General features: G+C 43.9%; 2 protein-coding genes across 2 annotated transcripts in view; both read right to left on the bottom strand.

Annotated features, from left to right (window-relative positions):
- The window catches only part of slc39a13 (solute carrier family 39 member 13), a 23553-nt gene extending 7843 nt beyond the window's left edge, over positions 1-15710 (bottom strand). Inside the window, 5 exon segments of the mRNA XM_042074220.1 lie at positions 1809-1938; positions 2062-2169; positions 11528-11701; positions 11704-11913; positions 15457-15710. Of these exon segments, the coding sequence (XP_041930154.1) occupies positions 1809-1938; positions 2062-2169; positions 11528-11701; positions 11704-11905 (614 nt within the window). The 5' untranslated portion in view covers positions 11906-11913; positions 15457-15710.
- A 1019-nt stretch (positions 15711-16729) lies between these two features.
- Positions 16730-19314, bottom strand: LOC121694212 (GTPase IMAP family member 8). Its single transcript, XM_042074217.1, has 3 exons — positions 19297-19314; positions 17414-18645; positions 16730-16955 (listed from the first exon to the last, which is right to left on the bottom strand). Exons 2-3 carry the CDS (start codon positions 18626-18628, stop codon positions 16920-16922), a joined length of 1251 nt encoding a protein of 416 aa, XP_041930151.1. The 5' UTR covers positions 18629-18645; positions 19297-19314; the 3' UTR covers positions 16730-16919.

Genomic DNA, 19314 nt, shown 5'->3' with positions numbered 1-19314 from the left:
GCTTCAACCTGTTGAATGCTATTTAATTGTTTAACAACACTTAAAACAACGTTGATTTTTGGAACTTCCATAGAAACAGAGCAGAGACTGTATAATACACTGTATAGCACTGAGTATTGTATAGTCAAATTTGAATATAACATGGCCAAAAGCTATTGTAGCCTTCTTTCTATCTGTTAAAGATCAACAGATCAGTGATTTACGCCTATCTGCTCGCCAAAAAAGCTGGTATTGTGTTTCCTGAATCCTTACATTCAGGCATTCAAATTAAACTTCATTAAAAAACATGTTTTTTTTTTCTCTATTTCCTACCAATGTATGATGCTTGCATGAGGGAAACATCCCAAAACAATAGCACCCATATAATTGTTGCCGTTTTGAGAAGTATTTATTTTCTTATGCAAGCATCATGCAACCATGCAAAAGCAATGAAACTAATTATATCTTACATTAGTAAAGCAGTCCTCTGATGTGCATGTCACAAAACATTTAAGTGAAAGTACATGTATAACAATATAGGCATAATAATGACTGTGATAATGATAATGACAATTTGATTTGGAGGGAGTGGGGTTGGGTACGTATAGATGAGCCCTATGACCCCAAAGTCTGCCATGACTGGGCCTCAGGTCAAAGACGTTTGAGAAAGGCTGGTCTACATAACCTGCATCAGATTGAGGTTTGCAGTGATGCGCCTGAAGGCACGGGTTGAGGACCCAGTCAGTTACGTCACAATATGCACATTTGTTTAAATTCATACCTACGTAATCACCATGACCAAAAGACCAAAATTGTACTTTTTTTTTACTTTGAATCTTGGGAAAAAAAAATATTGACCTACCTACCGACCCATTTTTTTTTTTGGCTGTTACTGCAAACAAGAATATTTTTAAGGATGGCCTCATGACTGAAAATTGATGACATTGAACCACAGTGCTTTAAATGGGAGCCCCCAGTATCACACTTACAACACACAACATCACTCATAAACACACACACACGGACAGAACCACCACTGTTCAAGAGACCATTTTGGGGCTAAATGTGCTTTTTCTCATTTGGTTGTTTTCTGTTTGTTGAGAGCAGAATGAGCCACTGCTGTTCAAAGGGCCCCATTTGGGTGAAATTATTATTAGAATTTATGTTATTATTATTTATTATTATTTACTATAGGGTTCTAGAATAAATAAAACAGTGTGTTTGAAATAATGGAATTTGTGCTCTCATGAAGCTGGGTCGATGGGACATGGGGAGGGTCGGTCTGTTGATCGGGGGAGGGGGCGTGGCGCCACAAGTAGTTCAAGCAGACGTAGGACTTTCATGTACTTCGATCGGGGGGGGGGGGGGGGGGGCGTGGCACTGTGCCAATGCCACGCCCCCTCCCCCCTGAGAAACAAAGTCTCACTCCTTGCAAACGTCAAAACTTGAGAGCCCTGTAAACTGTTATTGAGTGTTGTTGATACACTGAACTTGTGCCCTCGGAACCAAATCTGACAGCAAGCAGCTTTTGGAGTTTTGGAAGTAGGCTGCAGGCAGGCAGCTGGTGGATACATAACTGGCATGCGTAAGGTGATGGTAAGGTAAAAGCAACGACCGAAATGCAGTGTTGAAACACGTGTATGAAACGTATTAAATATGCAAACACAGATCCGGCATAAACACTAAACACTGACCCCCCCAAAAAAAAAAAAAAAATCTCCCGTTTTTGGAAAGCTAAATGTTGACAGGTATGGCTTACAGAAAACAGCACTCACATGTGTGTGTGTGTGTGTGTGTGTGCGTGCGTGCGTGCGTGCGTGCGTGTCTGTGTTACCGTGACTGTGGCTGTTTCGTTGGGGGTGTCCTCATCTGGAAACATCTTCTCTAGCAGCAGGAAGGACAGCAGCCCCAGCAGAACCCACAGGCCCTGACTACGGTAGTGCTGCTCATGAGCGCCCTCTACAGGCAGAGACCGGGAGAGAGTGAGAAGAGGGGTGTGACAGTCCTCCTGGAGGTGTACGATAAACTTAGAGAAAGAAAAAAGAGAGAAAGAAAGAAAGAAAGAAAAAAAGAAAGACTAACCTGGAGTACAGGTTTGGGCCCAGGCTTCAGGAAGAAGGTGCAGGAACACATCACCAAGGAGACCACCAATGGCAAAGCTCAAGAGTCTCTTCAGCTTCTGACTGCCAGCTACACACAGGACATATATACACACACACACACACACACACACACACACACACACACAGAACAGTGAGGACCAGAGTGTGACCGTTGTATCGACCATACCAGGTACACAGGCCCCAGCGTAGGTGTGATGAAGGTGTGATGAAGGTGGGGTGCAGGTGGGGTGTAGGTGGGGTGTGATGTGGTGAAGGTGTGGTGTAGGTGGGGTGTGATGTGATGAAGGTGTGGTGTAGGTGGGGTGTGACTCAAACAAAGTCTCAACCCTTATTCTTCTGGATTTGAGTGCGGCATTTGACACCATTGATCATAGCATCCTAATTCACCGCCTTGCGAAGTGGGTGGGTCTCTCTGATAATGTTCTAAACTGGTTTCAAACCTACATTACTGGCAGAGATTTTTATATCAGTCTAGGAGATCATGTATCTGAAAAACATGACTTGCCTTTTGGTGTGGCCCTGGGGAGCTGCCTTGGTCCCCTGCTATTTTCTCTATATATGCTTCCATTGGGAAACGTCATAAGTCAGCATAATGTAAACTTCCACAGCTACGCAGATGATACCCAATTGTATATTTCTGTGGAGCCAACTAACCCAGATGGCCTTTGCTCCCTCACTGCATGCCTAACCTCCATTAATCAGTGGATGAGCAAAACATTTTTGAAACTAAATGATGACAAAACAGAGTTACTTCTGGTTGGACCAAAACTAAAGTGAGATATTGTTCTTAGTAATCTGGGGAACTTGGCGCACCAGGTCAAACCAAAAGTAACAAGCCTCGGTGTCATCTTAGATGCAGAGTTAAGTTTTAAGCCCCAATTTAGTAAAGTTACTCAGACAGCCTATTTCCACTTGAGAAACATTGCCAAAGTGCGGCCCTTTTTAACTCAACAAGATGCAGAAAAACGAATTCACGCCTTTATCACTAGCAGGTTAGACTACTGCAATGCACTTTTCACTGGTCTTCCCAAAAATCATCTAAAGAAATTGGCGGCTAGACTTTTAACTAAGACTAAGAAGAGAGAACACGTCACCCCTGTGTTGGCTGAACTGCACTGGCTCCCTATTTCCTATAGAATTGATTTTAAGGTTATGTTAATTACTTACAAAGCTCTGAATGGCATAGCACCTTCATATATCTCTGAGCTTTTAATATCTTATCAACCACAAAGGAAACTTAGATCATCCAATTCTAATCTTTTAATCGTACCCAAAGTGCTCCACAAACAAAGTGGAGAAGCTGCGTTTATCCATTATGCCCCCAAACTATGGAACACCCTGCCTCTGTACATCAAGCAGGCGAGTTCAGTAAATATTTTTTAAAAAGATCTGAAAACATACCTGTACAGGAAAGCTTTTAGTTAACTCATCTTATCCTGTAGACTACTTTTTCAGATTATTCTACATCTGCTGCCATTGGAGGGCGCAGCCAGCCAGAAGCAGATGGGCTCCCCCTATTAAGTCAGGTTCTGCTCAAGGTTTCTTCCTGGAATATGGGAGTTTTTCCTTGCCACAGTTGCCATATGGCGTGCTTGTGGGGGGTAAGAGGGTTAAGGCTGCCAGTCTTATGACATGTCATTTTCTATATTTTTGATATGTTGCTGAGTGGATCATAAACGGCCCCTAGCAATGAAGAAAAGTGATTGATAATGACTGACTGACTATTATTGTGTTACATGCTTCAAATGTAAAGCACTTTGAGCTGCATTCTGTGTATGAAAGGTGCTATACAAATAAAGCTTATTATTATTATTATTATTATTATGATGATGTGGTGAAGGTGTGGTGTAGGTGTGGTGTAGGTGGGGTGTGATGTGGTGTAGGTGGGGTGTGATGTGGTGTAGGTGTGGTGTAGGTGGGGTGTGATGTGGTGTAGGTGGGGTGTGATGTGGTGAAGGTGGGGTGGGGTGCAGGCAGGGTGCAGGTGTGATGTGGTGTAGGTGGGGTGAAGGTGGGGTGTAGGTGGGGTGTGATGTGGTGTGATGTGGTGTAGGTGGGGTGTGATGTGGTGTAGGTGGGGTGTGTAGGTGAGGTGTGATGGGGTGTAGGTGTGGTGTAGGTGGGGTGTAGGTGGGGTGTAGGTGGGGTGTAGGTGGGGTGTGGGTGGGGTGAAGGTGGGGTGTGATGTGGTGTAGGTGGGGTGTGATGTGGTGTAGGTGGGATGTAGGTGTGGTGTAGGTGGGGTGTAGGTGGTGAAGGTGTGGTGTAGGTGTGGTGGGGTGCAGGCAGGGTGCAGGTGTGATGTGGTGTAGGTGGGGTGGAGTGCAGGCAGGGTGCAGGTGGGGTGTGATGTGGTGTAGGTGGGGTGTAGGTGTGATGTGGTGAAGGTGGGGTGGGGTGTGATGTGGTGTAGGTGGGGTGGGGTGTGGGTGTGGTAAAGGTGTGGTATAGGTGCAGGCAGGGTGAAGGTGGGGTGTGTTGCGGTGGATGGTCCATAGTATAAGACCAGGTCAGTTCAGAAGGAAGAAGGGCATCCTCTCTGTCTCTGTTTTCCTTTTGATTTGACAAAACATTCCCCAAGACACAGACTTACGCGCATTGCCAACTCTTCACAACACTTTACCTGTTTAATATATTCTTCATCAGGAAGAGAGAGAGTGAGAGAGTTGGTAAATGGAATAGGAAATGCGTGCGCACACGCACACGCACACAGGTTTCCAGCATGTGCAAAGCCTATTCAGACAGACGCTCATGTTCCAACTGAGAGGGCCTTTGTGAATGAAATTAAAAACCTTTTAGACTCTCTAAGAGTCTCTTTCACTCCACAGTGCACGCACACACGCTCACGCACACACACACGCATGCACAAACGCACACACACACACGCACGCACGCACACACACGCACGCACGCACAAACACACACACGCGCTCACACACACGCACGCACACGCGCACGCACACACACACACACACAAACAGATCTGAAAGACAGGAGCCCTGCCCAGCCATTTCCTCCCGACACCACACACACAAAGGAATATCTCCCTTGAGGTCTCAAGGGTGTGTGTGTGTGTGTATGTATGTGTGAGTGTGTGTGTGTGTGTGTGTGTGTGTGTGTCAGAAAGGGAGAGACACACCCTTGTGCATTAATACAATGTCACAATGTCCAGCGTCCTACTGCATGACCTACTTTTCAACCACGGAACAGCCATCCACACACACACACACTCTGGAGAACACACACACACTCTGGAGTACACACACACACTGGAGTATATCCGAACGTCTAATTATCAGAGCCCTAGTTGAAATTAGATCACACACACACACACACAATACTTGTCCTCTGTAAGTGTTCCATCTTCTGGGCCTATCTGCACAAAGTGAGTGGGGCCTGTCTGGCTGGCTCTCAGGTAGGTGTGAGGGGCACACACACACACACACACACACGCACGTTTGCTGGTGGCAGCTGGAGCACTCTGCCTGGGCCTTACCCAAAAGACAACACGTCGCAGGATATGCCCCTGCATGAGGGACCATACACACACACACACACACACACACACACACACACACACCTACGTACGTATATATATATATATGTGTGTGTGTGTGTGTGTGTGTACTTTAAAACATCATGGGGAAGAAAGCTGCTGGGATGTGGCTGCACACACACACACAGACAGTGAGGTAGCAGGCTTAAGTCCCTTTTTTTCAAAATAGTTGCCTTTGGTAATGCAGCTAAAAATGGCACAGTTGCCCCAGCATCTATCCAGAAGGGCTGTGGTTTTAGGGTGGATGTCATCCAATAAAACAACAACAGCTGCAGAATGCCACAGTTGTGTATGGTGGGATAACCTGCCATAATGCCACAGTTATGTATGGTGGGATAACCTGCCATAATGCCACAGTTATGTATGGTGGAATGACCTGCCATAAGCTCCTTCCCAGGACACCAGCAGAATCAGGGAACCTGCCTGCTAGCCTGGGTTTTCCCATGCTGCCTTACGCGCGCAATTTTATTCACGCTGCTAGGCAGCCTGGATTCTATGGACTTCGTTTTCACCTCAACGAAGGAACCAATCACAGAACAGAGGGAGGGCAGCAAGACGATGACGACACACCGAAGCCGTTATGAGCTACGTACAGACGCATTTGAGACATTCGTAGCGCCCAACTTTACATAATAATAATAATAATAATAAGCTTTATTTGTATAGCACCTTTCATACACAGAATGCAGCTCAAAGTGCTTTACATTGAAGCATGTAACACAATAATAGTCAGTCAGTCATTATCAATCACTTTTCTTCATTGCTAGGGGCCGTTTATGATCCACTCAGCAACATATCAAAAATATAGAAAATGACATGTCATAAGACTGGCAGCCTTAACCCTCTTACCCCCCACAAGCACGCCATATGGCAACTGTGGCAAGGAAAAACTCCCATATTCCAGGAAGAAACCTTGAGCAGAACCTGACTTAATAGGGGGAGCCCATCTGCTTCTGGCTGGCTGCGCCCTCCAATAGCAGCAGATGTAGAATAATCTGAAAATGTAGTCTGCAGGATAAGATGAGTTAACTAAAAGCTTTCCTGTACAGGTATGTTTTCAGATCTTTTTAAAAAATATTTACTGAACTCGCCTGCTTGATGTACAGAGGCAGGGTGTTCCATAGTTTGGGGGCATAATGGATAAATGCAGCTTCTCCACTTTGTTTGTGGAGCACTTTGGGTACGATTAAAAGATTAGAATTGGATGATCTAAGTTTCCTTTGTGGTTGATAAGATATTAAAAGCTCAGAGATATATGAAGGTGCTATGCCATTCAGAGCTTTGTAAGTAATTAACATAACCTTAAAATCAATTCTATAGGAAATAGGGAGCCAGTGCAGTTCAGCCAACACAGGGGTGATGTGTTCTCTCTTCTTAGTCTTAGTTAAAAGTCTAGCCGCAGAGTTCTGTATGAGTGCCAATTTCTTTAGATGTTTTTTGGGAAGACCAGTGAAAAGTGCATTGCAGTAGTCTAACCTTCTAGTGATAAAGGCGTGAATTCGTTTTTTCTGCATCTTGTTGAGTTAAAAAGGGCCGCACTTTGGCAATGTTTCTCAAGTGGAAATAGGCTGTCTGAGTAACTTTACTAAATTGGGGCTTAAAACTTAACTCTGCATCTAAGATGACACCGAGGCTTGTTTCTTTTGGTTTGACCTGGTGTGCCAAGTTCCCCAGATTACTAAGAATAATATCTCGCTTTAGTTTTGGTCCAACCAGAAGTAACTCTGTTTTGTCATCATTTAGTTTCAAAAAGTTTTTGCTCATCCACTGATTAATGGAGGTTAGGCATGCAGTGAGGGAGCAAAGGCCATCTGGGTTAGTTGGCTCCACAGAAATATACAATTGGGTATCATCTGCGTAGCTGTGGAAGTTTACATTATGCTGACTTATGACGTTTCCCAATGGAAGCATATATAGAGAAAATAGCAGGGGACCAAGGCAGCTCCCCTGGGCCACACCAAAAGGCAAGTCATGTTTTATACCTGAAATGGTACATGAAATATACCTGTTTCTAATGAGGTATTTATTACCTTGAGAAAAAAGGGAGCTAAGCTATCATATACTTTTTTGAGGAATGTAGTAGGGATTGGATCTAAAACACATGTTGAGGAGCCGGTTTGAGTTATAATTTTACCAAGATCAGATTGAGTAATAGTGCTAAAGGACCTTAATTTTGGGGGGCTGTTTTTGGGTGTACTATCAAACATATTACTTGTGTTACCAATAGCCTCCCTTATAGAAATGACTTTGTTTTTGAAGAAGTCTGCAAATTCTTCGCATCTTAGAGAGGATGCCTGACTGAGTGTACCAAAAGGTGTTTGATGCAATAGCCTATCAATGGTAGAGAACAACACCCTAGAGTTTCCACTGTTTTCAGCAATTACCTTAGAGAAGTGGTTCCTCCTCTCATTCCGAATAGCTCTATTATAATTTGCTATTTTTTCTTTTAGAATGGCACGGTGAACCTGTAACTTAGTTTTTCTCCATGTTCTCTCAGCTTTCCTACATGATCTTTTTAGATCATGGATATTTTCGTTCATCCAAGGTGTCAGTTTGCTACAGGGCCTTTTTTTAGTCTTTAAGGGTGCCACTCTGTCAAGCAGAGCGCCTAATTCACGATTGAGAGCCTCTACCATTTGATCAATGGGATGATGTAAAATATCTAAATTTATGGAGTCTATAAGAGCTATGAACTGCTGTTCTGCTCTAATGTCCAAGAGTCGCGATTTGATTGCAATTTCGGGATGAATTTTTGGAGTATGTAGTACTATATTAAAAGATACACAATGATGATCAGACATATTTATATCATTTACTGATAAGTCTGTGACTTCTATCCCTCTAGAAATGACTAGATCGAGGGTGTTGCCAAGGTTGTGGGTGGGTCCTGTAACATGCTGCTTTAGCTCTAAACTGTCCAACACATTAAGGAACTTACTGGCTTTAGCATCAGTTGTCTTATTGACATGAATATTGAAGTCGCCATTTACAATTATCCGATCATAGCTAGTGATGATGAGCGACATAAGTTCAGAAAACTGGTCGAGAAAGCCAGTCCATAGTTTAGGAGGGCGGTATAAGGTTAATAGAAGTACAGCTGGGTCAGCCTTCAGAGTGAGGGCAATATACTCAAAGGAAGCGAATTCGCCAAAGTTGACTCGTGTGCAACTATATTTGTTTGAGAGAATGGAGGCAATTCCACCACCTCGTTTGCCTTGTCTAATTGAGTGGAAGAAATTATAATTTGGGTACATGTGGACTGCTCAGCAGGTGAGGGGTTAATCTGAACAAACTCTGTTGAGTATTCTTACTCGACCACTAGTCTACTGAACTAGTGTAGTCTGCAGAACTAGTCAACAGAACTAGTCTACTGAACTAGTCTACTGAACTAGTGTAGTGTACTGAACCAGTTAGTGTACTGTACTAGTGTACTGAACTAGTGTACTAAACTAGTCTACTGAACTAGTGTACTGAACTAGTGTAGTCAACAGAACTAGCCTACTGAACTAGTCTACTAAACTAGTCTACTAAACTAGTCTACTGAACTAGTGTACTGAACTAGTGTAGTCAACAGAACTAGCCTACTGAACTAGTCTACTGAATTAGTGTACTGAACTAGTCCTCTAAACTAGTGTACTGAACTAGTCTACTGAACTAGTGTACTGAACTAGTGTACTGAACTAGTGTACTGAACTACTGCAATCCACAGAACTACTTTTCAGAACTAGTCTACAGAACTAGTGTAGTCTATAGAACTACTCTACAGAACTAGTCTCAAGAACTAGTCCAATGATCTACTGTAGTCCACAAAACTAGTCTTCAGAATGTCAAAGTTTTTATCCAGACGCTGACCACTCCACAAATCAAAAGAAGTGGCCCAACCGTACGTCAGATCTCCACACCTGCTCCAATCAAAAGAAGTGGCCCAACCGTAAGTCAGATCTCCACACCTGCTCCAATCAAAAGAAGTGGCCCAACCGTAAGTCAGCCACACCTGCTCCAATCAAAAGAAGTGGCCCAACCGTAAGTCAGATCTCCACACCTGCTCCAATCAAAAGAAGTGGCCCAACCGTAAGTCAGCCACACCTGCTCCAATCAAAAGAAGTGGCCCAACCGTAAGACAGATCTCACCTGCTTTAATATGACGAGCAGTTTTCCCCAAATCCAGATCACCAACACAAGTTATTATGACAGCACACAGAGATCCCACCACATCAGACAGTGATTGATGGGAGGGTAGCAGAAGCCACACACACCCACACACACACACCACCTCAAGATTAAAGAGTACAGCTATAGATAATAGATGGGGCATGATGAAAGCTTTGTAATATATGACACACACACACACACACACAGAGGCTTACTGGTTGTCCAGACAAGGACTAATATGTGACTGAACATTTCCACACAAACACGTGCACACACACACAGACACACAAGTTGACTGTGTTGACGGAGTTCCTCATTCAGTTGTGTTCATAACACCAGTTCCTAATAGTCAGACCTGTCATTCTCCATGCAGAGACCAAAGACCAAATTGATGTTCAACACATACAACTAGACCATCTCCATGATGACTCTTGAAAGAGAGAGAGAGAGATAGAGAGAGAATGTGTGTGTGTTAGATGACATTTAGCATTAGTTAAAGAAGTGGACCTCCACATTAGGTAGCAGTTGAAAGCTGGCCAACTCCCCGACTGGAAAATCATTCTGTGCGCTGTGGGTTAATTTTAGGCCAGGTACTTCCCACAACACACACACACACACACGGAATCCCACATTCTGCCCACATTCTTTTCTTAGTGAGGCAGCCAGTCATTATCGGAGTTCAGAGTTTCCGTCAACGTGACAGCGTTTACTTGGACGGGGTTGTGTTTCCATGGACACCACTGCTGGAGTTTGGCTGCTGTGGTGTGTCAGGCACCCCAGAGGGGAAACTACAGCTGGAGAGAAACTTCTAGAATCATACACACACACACACACACACACACACACACACCTAAACCTAGACATAGGCACAGATGACTATGACTGGATCTGGACCTTGAGGAAGAGAGGCAGACTGAGAGAAGCCGGCAACTTTAGTGAGGGATACTTTCTGCTTCAGTTTACCGTTAGCTTTAGTGAGGGATGCTTTCTGCTTTAGTTTATGGTTAGCTTTAGTGAGGGGTGCTTTCTGCTTTAGTTTATGGTTAGCTTTAGTGAGGGGTGCTTTCTGCTTTAGTTTATGGTTAGCTTTAGTGAGGGGTGCTTTCTGCTTTAGTTTATGGTTAGCTTTAGTGAGGGATGCTTTCTGCTTTAGTTTAAGGTTGAGGGGTGCTTTCTGCTTTAGTTTATGGTTAGCTTTAGTGAGGGTTGCCCTTTTTGTGAAGTTTTCGGTTAGCTTTAGTAGCTTTAGGGAGTTAAAGCTTTCAGTGTTAGTTTACGGTTAGCTTTAGAGAGTTAAAGCTTTCAGTGTTAGTCTACAGTTAGCTTTAGTGAGTTAAAACCTTTCTGTGTTAGTTTACGGGAGATAGAACAAAAGGCATATATAGCAGCAGCATGTGAAGGTTTAGCTCAGTTAGCAGCACACAACATGTTCACAAACCCACTACTACTTCTACAATGACATGTCTATTAAACACACACATTACTACTCAACAGGAACCAACTCTACTAAGATATACACAAACAGATTCCACCCTCCACACACCCTTCCACACAGTCACCTGCCCCCTACACACACATACAAACACACTGATTGCACAATCCTCTAAGAAATAACACTCACAATGTCTCTCAGCTCTGCCAAGTAAACATGTATATATATACATATACACACACACACACACACACACACACACACACACACACACAGCTGTCCTACCCTCGGTCTTGAGCGCTGCTCCAGCCTCGATGGGGATGACGAGGAGCGGAAGATGCCGCTGAGTCTCGACGGCGACGGCTCCGGCCAGCGAGCAGATCCACACATCGGCCCCGTCCCCGGACAGCATCTCGGCCAGCGGCCTGAAGCCCAGCAGCTCCTCCGCACACCCAGGCCCGGCCCCGCTGCCGCCCCGGTCGCCTGGGCAACCGCCGTCTGGGCCATCTGGCGGCCCCCCGAGGAGCCCGTGCAGGCCACGGCCAGCAGGGCGGCGCCCACGAGCAGCGAGGCGGCAGCAGCACACACCGGACGCAGGGGGGGCCGCCGGCTCATCCGCAACACTGACCGCAACGCTGACCGCAACGCACTCTGGACATACATGCAGTGCACTGAGGAGGAGAGGAGAGGAGAAGAGGAGAGGAGGAGGATAAGAGGAGAGGAGATATTATATATATATATATATATATATATATATAATATATATATATATATATATATATATATATATATATATAATATATATAGAGAGAGAGAGAGAGAGAGAGGAGAAGAGAGAGAGAGAGAGAGAGAGGAAGAGGAGAGAGAGAGAGAGAGAGAGAGAGAGAGAGAGAGAGAGAGAGAGAGAGAGAGAGAGAGAGAGAGAGAGAGAGAGAGAGAGAGAGAGAGAGAGAGATGCCCAGTTAAAACTCATGACAGACATGCTCTCATCCTGTGGTAGTAGCCTAGTATTACTAAGATCTAAACTGAGACCTCCTTTGCTATGCTGGTAGACGTGTCCATCAGCGCATATGCTGCCAAGGTGATGATGATCTAACCCAAGTCATTTCCGCCAATATAGCAGGCCGGTCATGTTGCCCTCATTTCACCTAGGAGCCCATCAGAAGAGAAGCACTGGCAGAAGCTCCTCCTTCACATGTACAAATTATGGCATACCCCATAGGCTAGTGTAACCTGCGTTGTGTTGAACCTGCACGGTTCATGCCTGGACTCGAACCCGCGAACAGCAGCACCTGGGATCGGAGGTCGAGCTAAAAGGCCGGGCTGCTAGCTTTACTGCCAGTACTGCTCTTGAGGCGTCAGGGAGTGAGGTTTACTAATGTTCCACACGCACAGCTATGCTAGCTGGCATCCGTTACACTAGTGCAAATCATTGCACGTTGGACCTAGGGTGGGGAAAACGTCCCGGATTTTAAACACCCAGCCCGGTGTCCGGCGCAGCCTCAAACTGGACGCTCATTTGTCGTCCTCTTTGGAGTTGCACTGGGCCTAAAGAGCCCTGCTCTAGAGTCTTTGCTGGGACGCAGCGTTTCTCAAACTATGGATGAGGAGCCTGCTGGTCCGTGGAGCCAAGTTCTGCCTGGTGCTTCTGTCAGTCATCTGATCATTTGCTGCGCAATTTATCAAGGAACCGCGGACTGATAACATACGTTTTTAGCCTGGCGGGCCATCCTATATCATTGAAATGTATAGTCTGGCATCGAACCATTCACCTCGCTTAATCCAAGGGGCGGGCAGAGAATTGTCTTTCAAACTGCCTAGGCATGCAATAGGCCAGCGCTATGACCATATCCGTATCCGGTAGGCAAAACGGCAAATACATCCTTCTTCGAAAGGAATGACTTAAGTGCATTGTGTTGCTCAACTTTCAAAGACAAGCACAAGTCCAACTCCTCCAAAGTTGACGCCAACGCCGATTCAAACAACCGCTCTTCGTTCGCCATAGCCACCTTCCTTGTTGTTCACCGTCGCAGGACTGTCGTCATCCTGTTAAGCCCGCCTTAAGACTCTCTAACAAAATAGAGCGCTGTGATTGGATGAGGTCCACGGCGTCAGCCAATAGAAATCCCTATGGTTTGATACTAGACGTACAGGCTGAGCAAATTAATTTGCCGCCGCTAGGGTGTGTCTAGATTTCTAGGCTAATACGTTTTCGCAATCAGGAGGAAATACATGCTAATTTTGGTGTCATCAAATATAGACATAAAATTAAGTGGTAGTGGTTTAAGCGTTCATTCAATGCATGCGTACGTGCACGTCTGCGCGAGAGAAACTGAAACCACTTGATAACGTAGCAAAGCTCCGCTTCAACCTGGAAGAGCTCACCCTAGAGGTGTTGTCTCCTGAGCTGCTGCAGAGGGTGAAGGTGGAGTTGGCTGAGGCTAAATTGAAGAACAGGATACTGAGGACAGGAACTTACATCAATTAAAAATACAGGTGGACTGCTGCACACACACACAGACGAAGACACTGCAGACAAGTCCCCAAACTAAAGACTAAAGCACTTTAGAAATACTTGTTGTTTGTGCAGTTGGATGTTAACCAGTTGCATGGCGCTTTCTTCACACTCTCTTTTGTTGTTTACATAAAACAAGTTGTGTATGCTTGTTAAGAACTGAAATGTATTTTTTGCATTCATTCATTTGTTTGTTTTATGTTTATGTGAGCTAGATTTTCACATTTTATGTCCAAAAATGTTATGCTTTGTGGCACTGTGCATTTGCAAAGCAGGATCATCTGGTCATACTTTGAACAAACACGTTTAGCCTTTCCAGGAATATGTTTTCCTTTTCTGTTACATATACATCAAGATATGTCGTAGATCAAATAGTCTTGCAATGACCATAGTATTTCAGAATCACTGCATCATGATACCATCGTTATCATGGACAAAACTATATTGTAGTTGGGAGTACACCAGAGTCCTATGTAATTATTCTTGCCTCATTAATGCCGCAAAGTGTCCTCCTTTTTGGTGTTATGGAAATGGCCATCCTAATTGGAACATCAACATTTAACAATTGACGACAGAGTAATCTTGTCCATGCATTTAGACTTAAAGTAATACATCAGGCTTTTGGTAGTTGTCAAATGCAGCCCTATCGCTACAAAACATCTGTCAATGTGGGGTTATTATTACCAAACTCTAAAAAATTCGTACGAATTATCATGTGCAACACTCAGTTCAGGCTGCGGGTTTTTCCTTTGATTATGAAGAGTAGATTGCCAGTATGTGGACAGGCAAAGTACCATACAGAAGCCAATCCCTGTAGCAGCAACTAGTGTGGCTTCTGGATCTGCATACTCCACAACTGTGTGATTCAACATCAGGGCCTCTGCCGGACGGCTCGCTTGGCTGTAACCTGACCCGGTGGCCGCCGGACGACACCAGGCGCTGATGTGGTGTGTACGTTACTGAAACGGACGTGGTTATGTCCGACTTGGCTCGGGCTGCAGTCAACAACACCGTTTGTGAAATGGAGCCTCCGTCCATGGCAGTGACACATTTTTGGAATAGGCTAGCATGCTGAATCAGGTCCTTGGCCGTGGGCGTCTGATATGTATGACTTTAATGAAAGTTTAAAGTTTACACCGTGACCTGATCAAACACGCTGTAAGCGCGATGGGCAGACGTGCAGGAGGGGTGAAATCATCAAACTAGGCTACTAACGAGGTGAAGTGTAGACACAATGCAACTTAGGTGCGCAGCATTTCTTTACACTGTTAAAATAAATTACGTTTTAAAGTCACAAACAGAACCTTCTAACGTTGTAGCCTACACGTTGCAAAACAGTGATATTCAACGAACTGTGTAAACAATTATATCCCGGGGCAGACTAGGAACTGCAGTGGATACAATGACGATAGATAGCTGCCACGTTGTATCTGTTCTGTGTCTTAATGTCAAAATCAAAACAGACTGATGCGCATACGAATAACCACAGGCTGCAGCATTTCTGGAATAATGATGACTGTAAGCTGTCTGCTTTCGAGGACTTGATATCGGCTATAACGCAGCTGCTTTAACCGGCACAAGACTAAAACAAAACTTCAAATCGTGTTATGAGGTTGCTAAATCACGAACATATATATAATGTTTAAACGTTCAGCAGAGAGAAAGGAAAACAATGAAGAGGCGCAAGTGCGTTGTTTACCCGCTGAGTTTCCTGCGGAGACGGCTCCGGTCTGTCCCTGCCATCCAGCTCCCTGCGTCAGACGCACTTCTGTTTTGGGCGCCCCGGCAGCAGACGACTCAAGAAACTCTGTTTGCTGGATTTCGCTAGAGGCTTTTCCAGAAGCGGCCACGTCTCAAGGCCTGCGAGTCTGCACTTCACCACGCATGAACGGAACAGAGCGGGACCTACTTCCGGGCCTGCAGCAACCACTGATCGGACCGTAGACACACAAGGCGTTTGTGCTTAAAACTGAAGCTGGTGCTCTGTCTGGGACCACTATAAGAAGATAAGAGTCCCTCGGAATTTTGCAGTTAATTACCAGTAAAATATTTAAAGTCAAATTGCATTACAATGTTAATCATGTATTTGACAACATTTGCTTTAGATATGAAGATAATTCAGAAATGTATATTTATTTATTTATAGATAATTCTCTGTGAGATTAAAAGTTACAGAACACAGTAACATGCCATAAACAGTAGGCCTAGGCCTACTACAATGGACATTCCATAGGCTACTTCGTGATTCTGGTAATACAAGGCAAACAAACTGAATGTGAATCAGATCCGGCATGCAAATCATTAAAGTTAACGACTTTTTATAGCTAATTTAAAACTTCAGAATATTCCCAACGCCACTGAGAGTATTTAGAATAGAATAGGCCTAGCCTAGAATAGAATAAAATGACTTGTTCTTGTTCTGCATTCTTCTCCACGTGGCCACTAGGGGGTAGCATATTACAACTTTCTGGACATTGTGATTGACCCTCTCAAATTAGCACTTCATGCAACAGTGAAGGGAACATGTTTTCAACTCTACAAAATAAATATTTGAAATATTTTGAGGTAAGTCCAAAATAAGCATATGTTTTTCAGTCAATCAAAAGATCGTAAAAAACATTCTCCATGTCAGATGGACTAAAGACAAATAGGCTACACTTATTTACAGTTAGAGTGCACAGACTAGTTACTTCCTTTACCTTCTCCAAACTAACTTCACTGATGCCACTTGTGTCTTAACAACAGTAATAGGCAGAAGTGCAAGGCACAGGGATCATCACCATCACTCAACATTACACCATGTGAGAAGGTGTTAGGCTCAACCTGGCACCTCTCAAGCCTTACATAGCCATGAGAAACCCTTAATTTCATTAAGCTATTTGTTCCAGTTCATTGGTTCCATGTCCTATAGTTATACCTTTATAGTTCTAGTTGCAATGAGTGGACAAAGAAATGTAAAGTTTCACATGTTTATTCATACACACAAACCCTTAGTGGGTGGCACCTTGACCAGGAAAATATACACATTGTGTTATGCCATCGATGTGAATGGCTGCCAGAGGTGGGTTGCTTCTCACTCCCTGTGAAGGTGTAAATGGGCTTGTTGTTGGTCTTTAGCAGCTCTGCAATCATGTTCAGCAGGTCCCTCACTGGCACTGTATGTCAACTCTGTTCTCTGCATGGAAGGATTCCCGATTCCTGAAAATTGACAATTACATCTCACAATTAACTATACCATTTAATAATAAATATAAATGTAAAAAGATAAAAAAATATTTTTTTGTGGAGGTTTGTGACCTACAAGCAGCAAAGGAAACTACAATTTACCAAATACATTTTCAGTTTTATTTTGATGTTGCACAATAATACTGTGGCTCTAAAAAAAATCGGCATCATTTAAAACATTCTTGAAAAGCAGTTGCAGCAGCAGCAGTGATTTTGACCCGTTTCTTGGCCGGCTGAGGAGTTGAGTTGAGTAGGGTCTGAGTCGTCTTCCCTCCCCTGTAGCCCAGCGGGCTGCCTCTTCATCACTGCTGTTTCCTTGGCAACACTCCCTGTGGCCTGGAAGAATGCTTTTCATTTTCCGTGAAGGTGTAGATGGCCTTGTTGTTGGTCTTCAACAGCTCTATAATCATCTCCCTCAGCAGTTCCCTCACCTGACTCTGTTTTGCAGCATCTCTGTTCTCCAAGGCAAAGTATCTGCTGCTAAACACACAGACAAAATGTTGAAGATTTTCACATTCTTGGATGAATTTGTCAATACTTTTATCTTCCAGATCAGCCTTCCTGGTGAAGAGAATGATAACATGTTTCCGAGCTGCTTCCCCAAGGAAGGTCTGGACATGCAGCATGGTTTTCTTTGTTGCAGGACTGAAGCGGTCCACCTTCATCACAATCAGGATGACGTGGGGCCCAGGAGCACACACACGCAGACCTTTCTGGATGGCCTCCCTGATCTCATCTGGGTCCTGATCGAAGCCAGGACACTCGACCATCTTCATCTGACCAGTGCTGTATACGGAGCATCCTTCATGTTCTGTGAGCTCAGCTGCAGGCAGGATACTCTTAATGGAGGCTGTTTTCCCAACACCTTTCATCCCAAGCCCCAATAAACACGTGTTTGCTAATAGCTGTGTCTCGGAGGCTTCTGAATATGTTATGAGAGATTTCCTTTCCCCCTGTAAGTCCTCTCCATTCTCTGGTTTACTCTTCTTCTCTGGGTGTGCTGGTGTGGTTGGTAGGATTTCATCTTTCTTTGCAACCTCATTCAAGTCACTGACTAACTTATCAAACTTATTATTATTATTATTATCATTAACCTTCTTTAACCTGTTGCTGATAAAATGGTATCTGCCATTACATTTTTCAATCAGTTCTTGAAGCTCTTTATTTCCTTCATTAATAAAACCCTGTTCAGATTTGTTTTTGAGCTCAAGATTATCACTTTTTGAGAATATGATGACTGTGTGAGAGAGATACGATTCTCCTAGAGCTTCCTGGAGCATAGACACAGTCTTATTCTCTTGGGGTGTGAAATAGCCAGCAGGTATGACCAGGAGGAAGTCATATGGCCGCTCAAGAGTTTCAGTCAGCTCCTTTAGTTGTGAGATGACCTCTGCATGAGACAGCCTGGTGCAGTGACATCCAGGAGTGTCTATAATTGTTACCTTGATGCCACTGATCATCTGCATCTCTGTTTGGCATTTTACAGTGACTGATTGGTCAGAGACAAAAGATTCAAACTTCCTTTTTCCTATTATGTTGTTGCCTGTTGCACTTTTGCCAGAGCCTGTTGTTCCAAGGAGGACAATCTGAAGTTTCTCTTCATGTTTTTGAACATGAGATGCGGACGCTGATGGCATTGTGGTCATAATTCTTGTTTTGGAATCTAACAATAAAAAGTAACAATTAGTTAGTACCTACTGTCTTTCTGGCAAACATAGGTGTCATTTTCTTTCTAAAATTAGGTCTCATTTTTCCAATGTTGTACACATAAATGAACAACACATATAATGTTGTCAAATGCAAAGCATGTTCAATTTGTAATAAACCAACTACACAGGATGGTGTTGAATCAGAAACACTTCTGGCATTTTGTATGTGCAAAATGTACAAACAAATTACTCTGGTAAAGCATAATGTCAGCGCTACAGGTAATTTACTGTATCAGTGATAGATAGATAGATAGATAGATAGACAGATAGATAGATAGACAGATAGATAGATAGAAACTAATCCCAAAGGGGAAATTCAAGGTCCCAGTCGATAAGCACCACAATGGTACAAATAACAAAAACAGGCAGATCAGACAAAATATATCCTCAGTCCTCCTCCCTCCTCTCCCTCTCTCCTCACAAGTGGAGTAGGAGATACAAAGTGAACACATAACTACAACTTTTACCGCAATATAAAATGTAATTAAGATAACATATATCTGTCTGCAAAAACACAGTGACATTTAAGTAAAATGAGTGAATATGATAAACAAGTGCCAGGACAGTACATTTCCTCAGTAGCACTGAAAGCAGTCTGCTCTTACCTTTGTGTGGAGTGAGCT

Source organism: Alosa sapidissima, chromosome 20 (assembly GCF_018492685.1).
Source record: "Alosa sapidissima isolate fAloSap1 chromosome 20, fAloSap1.pri, whole genome shotgun sequence".
NCBI lineage: Eukaryota > Metazoa > Chordata > Actinopteri > Clupeiformes > Clupeidae > Alosa > Alosa sapidissima.
Note: the sequence above shows the minus strand (reverse complement) of the source record. Positions and strands in the feature narration are given on the sequence as shown.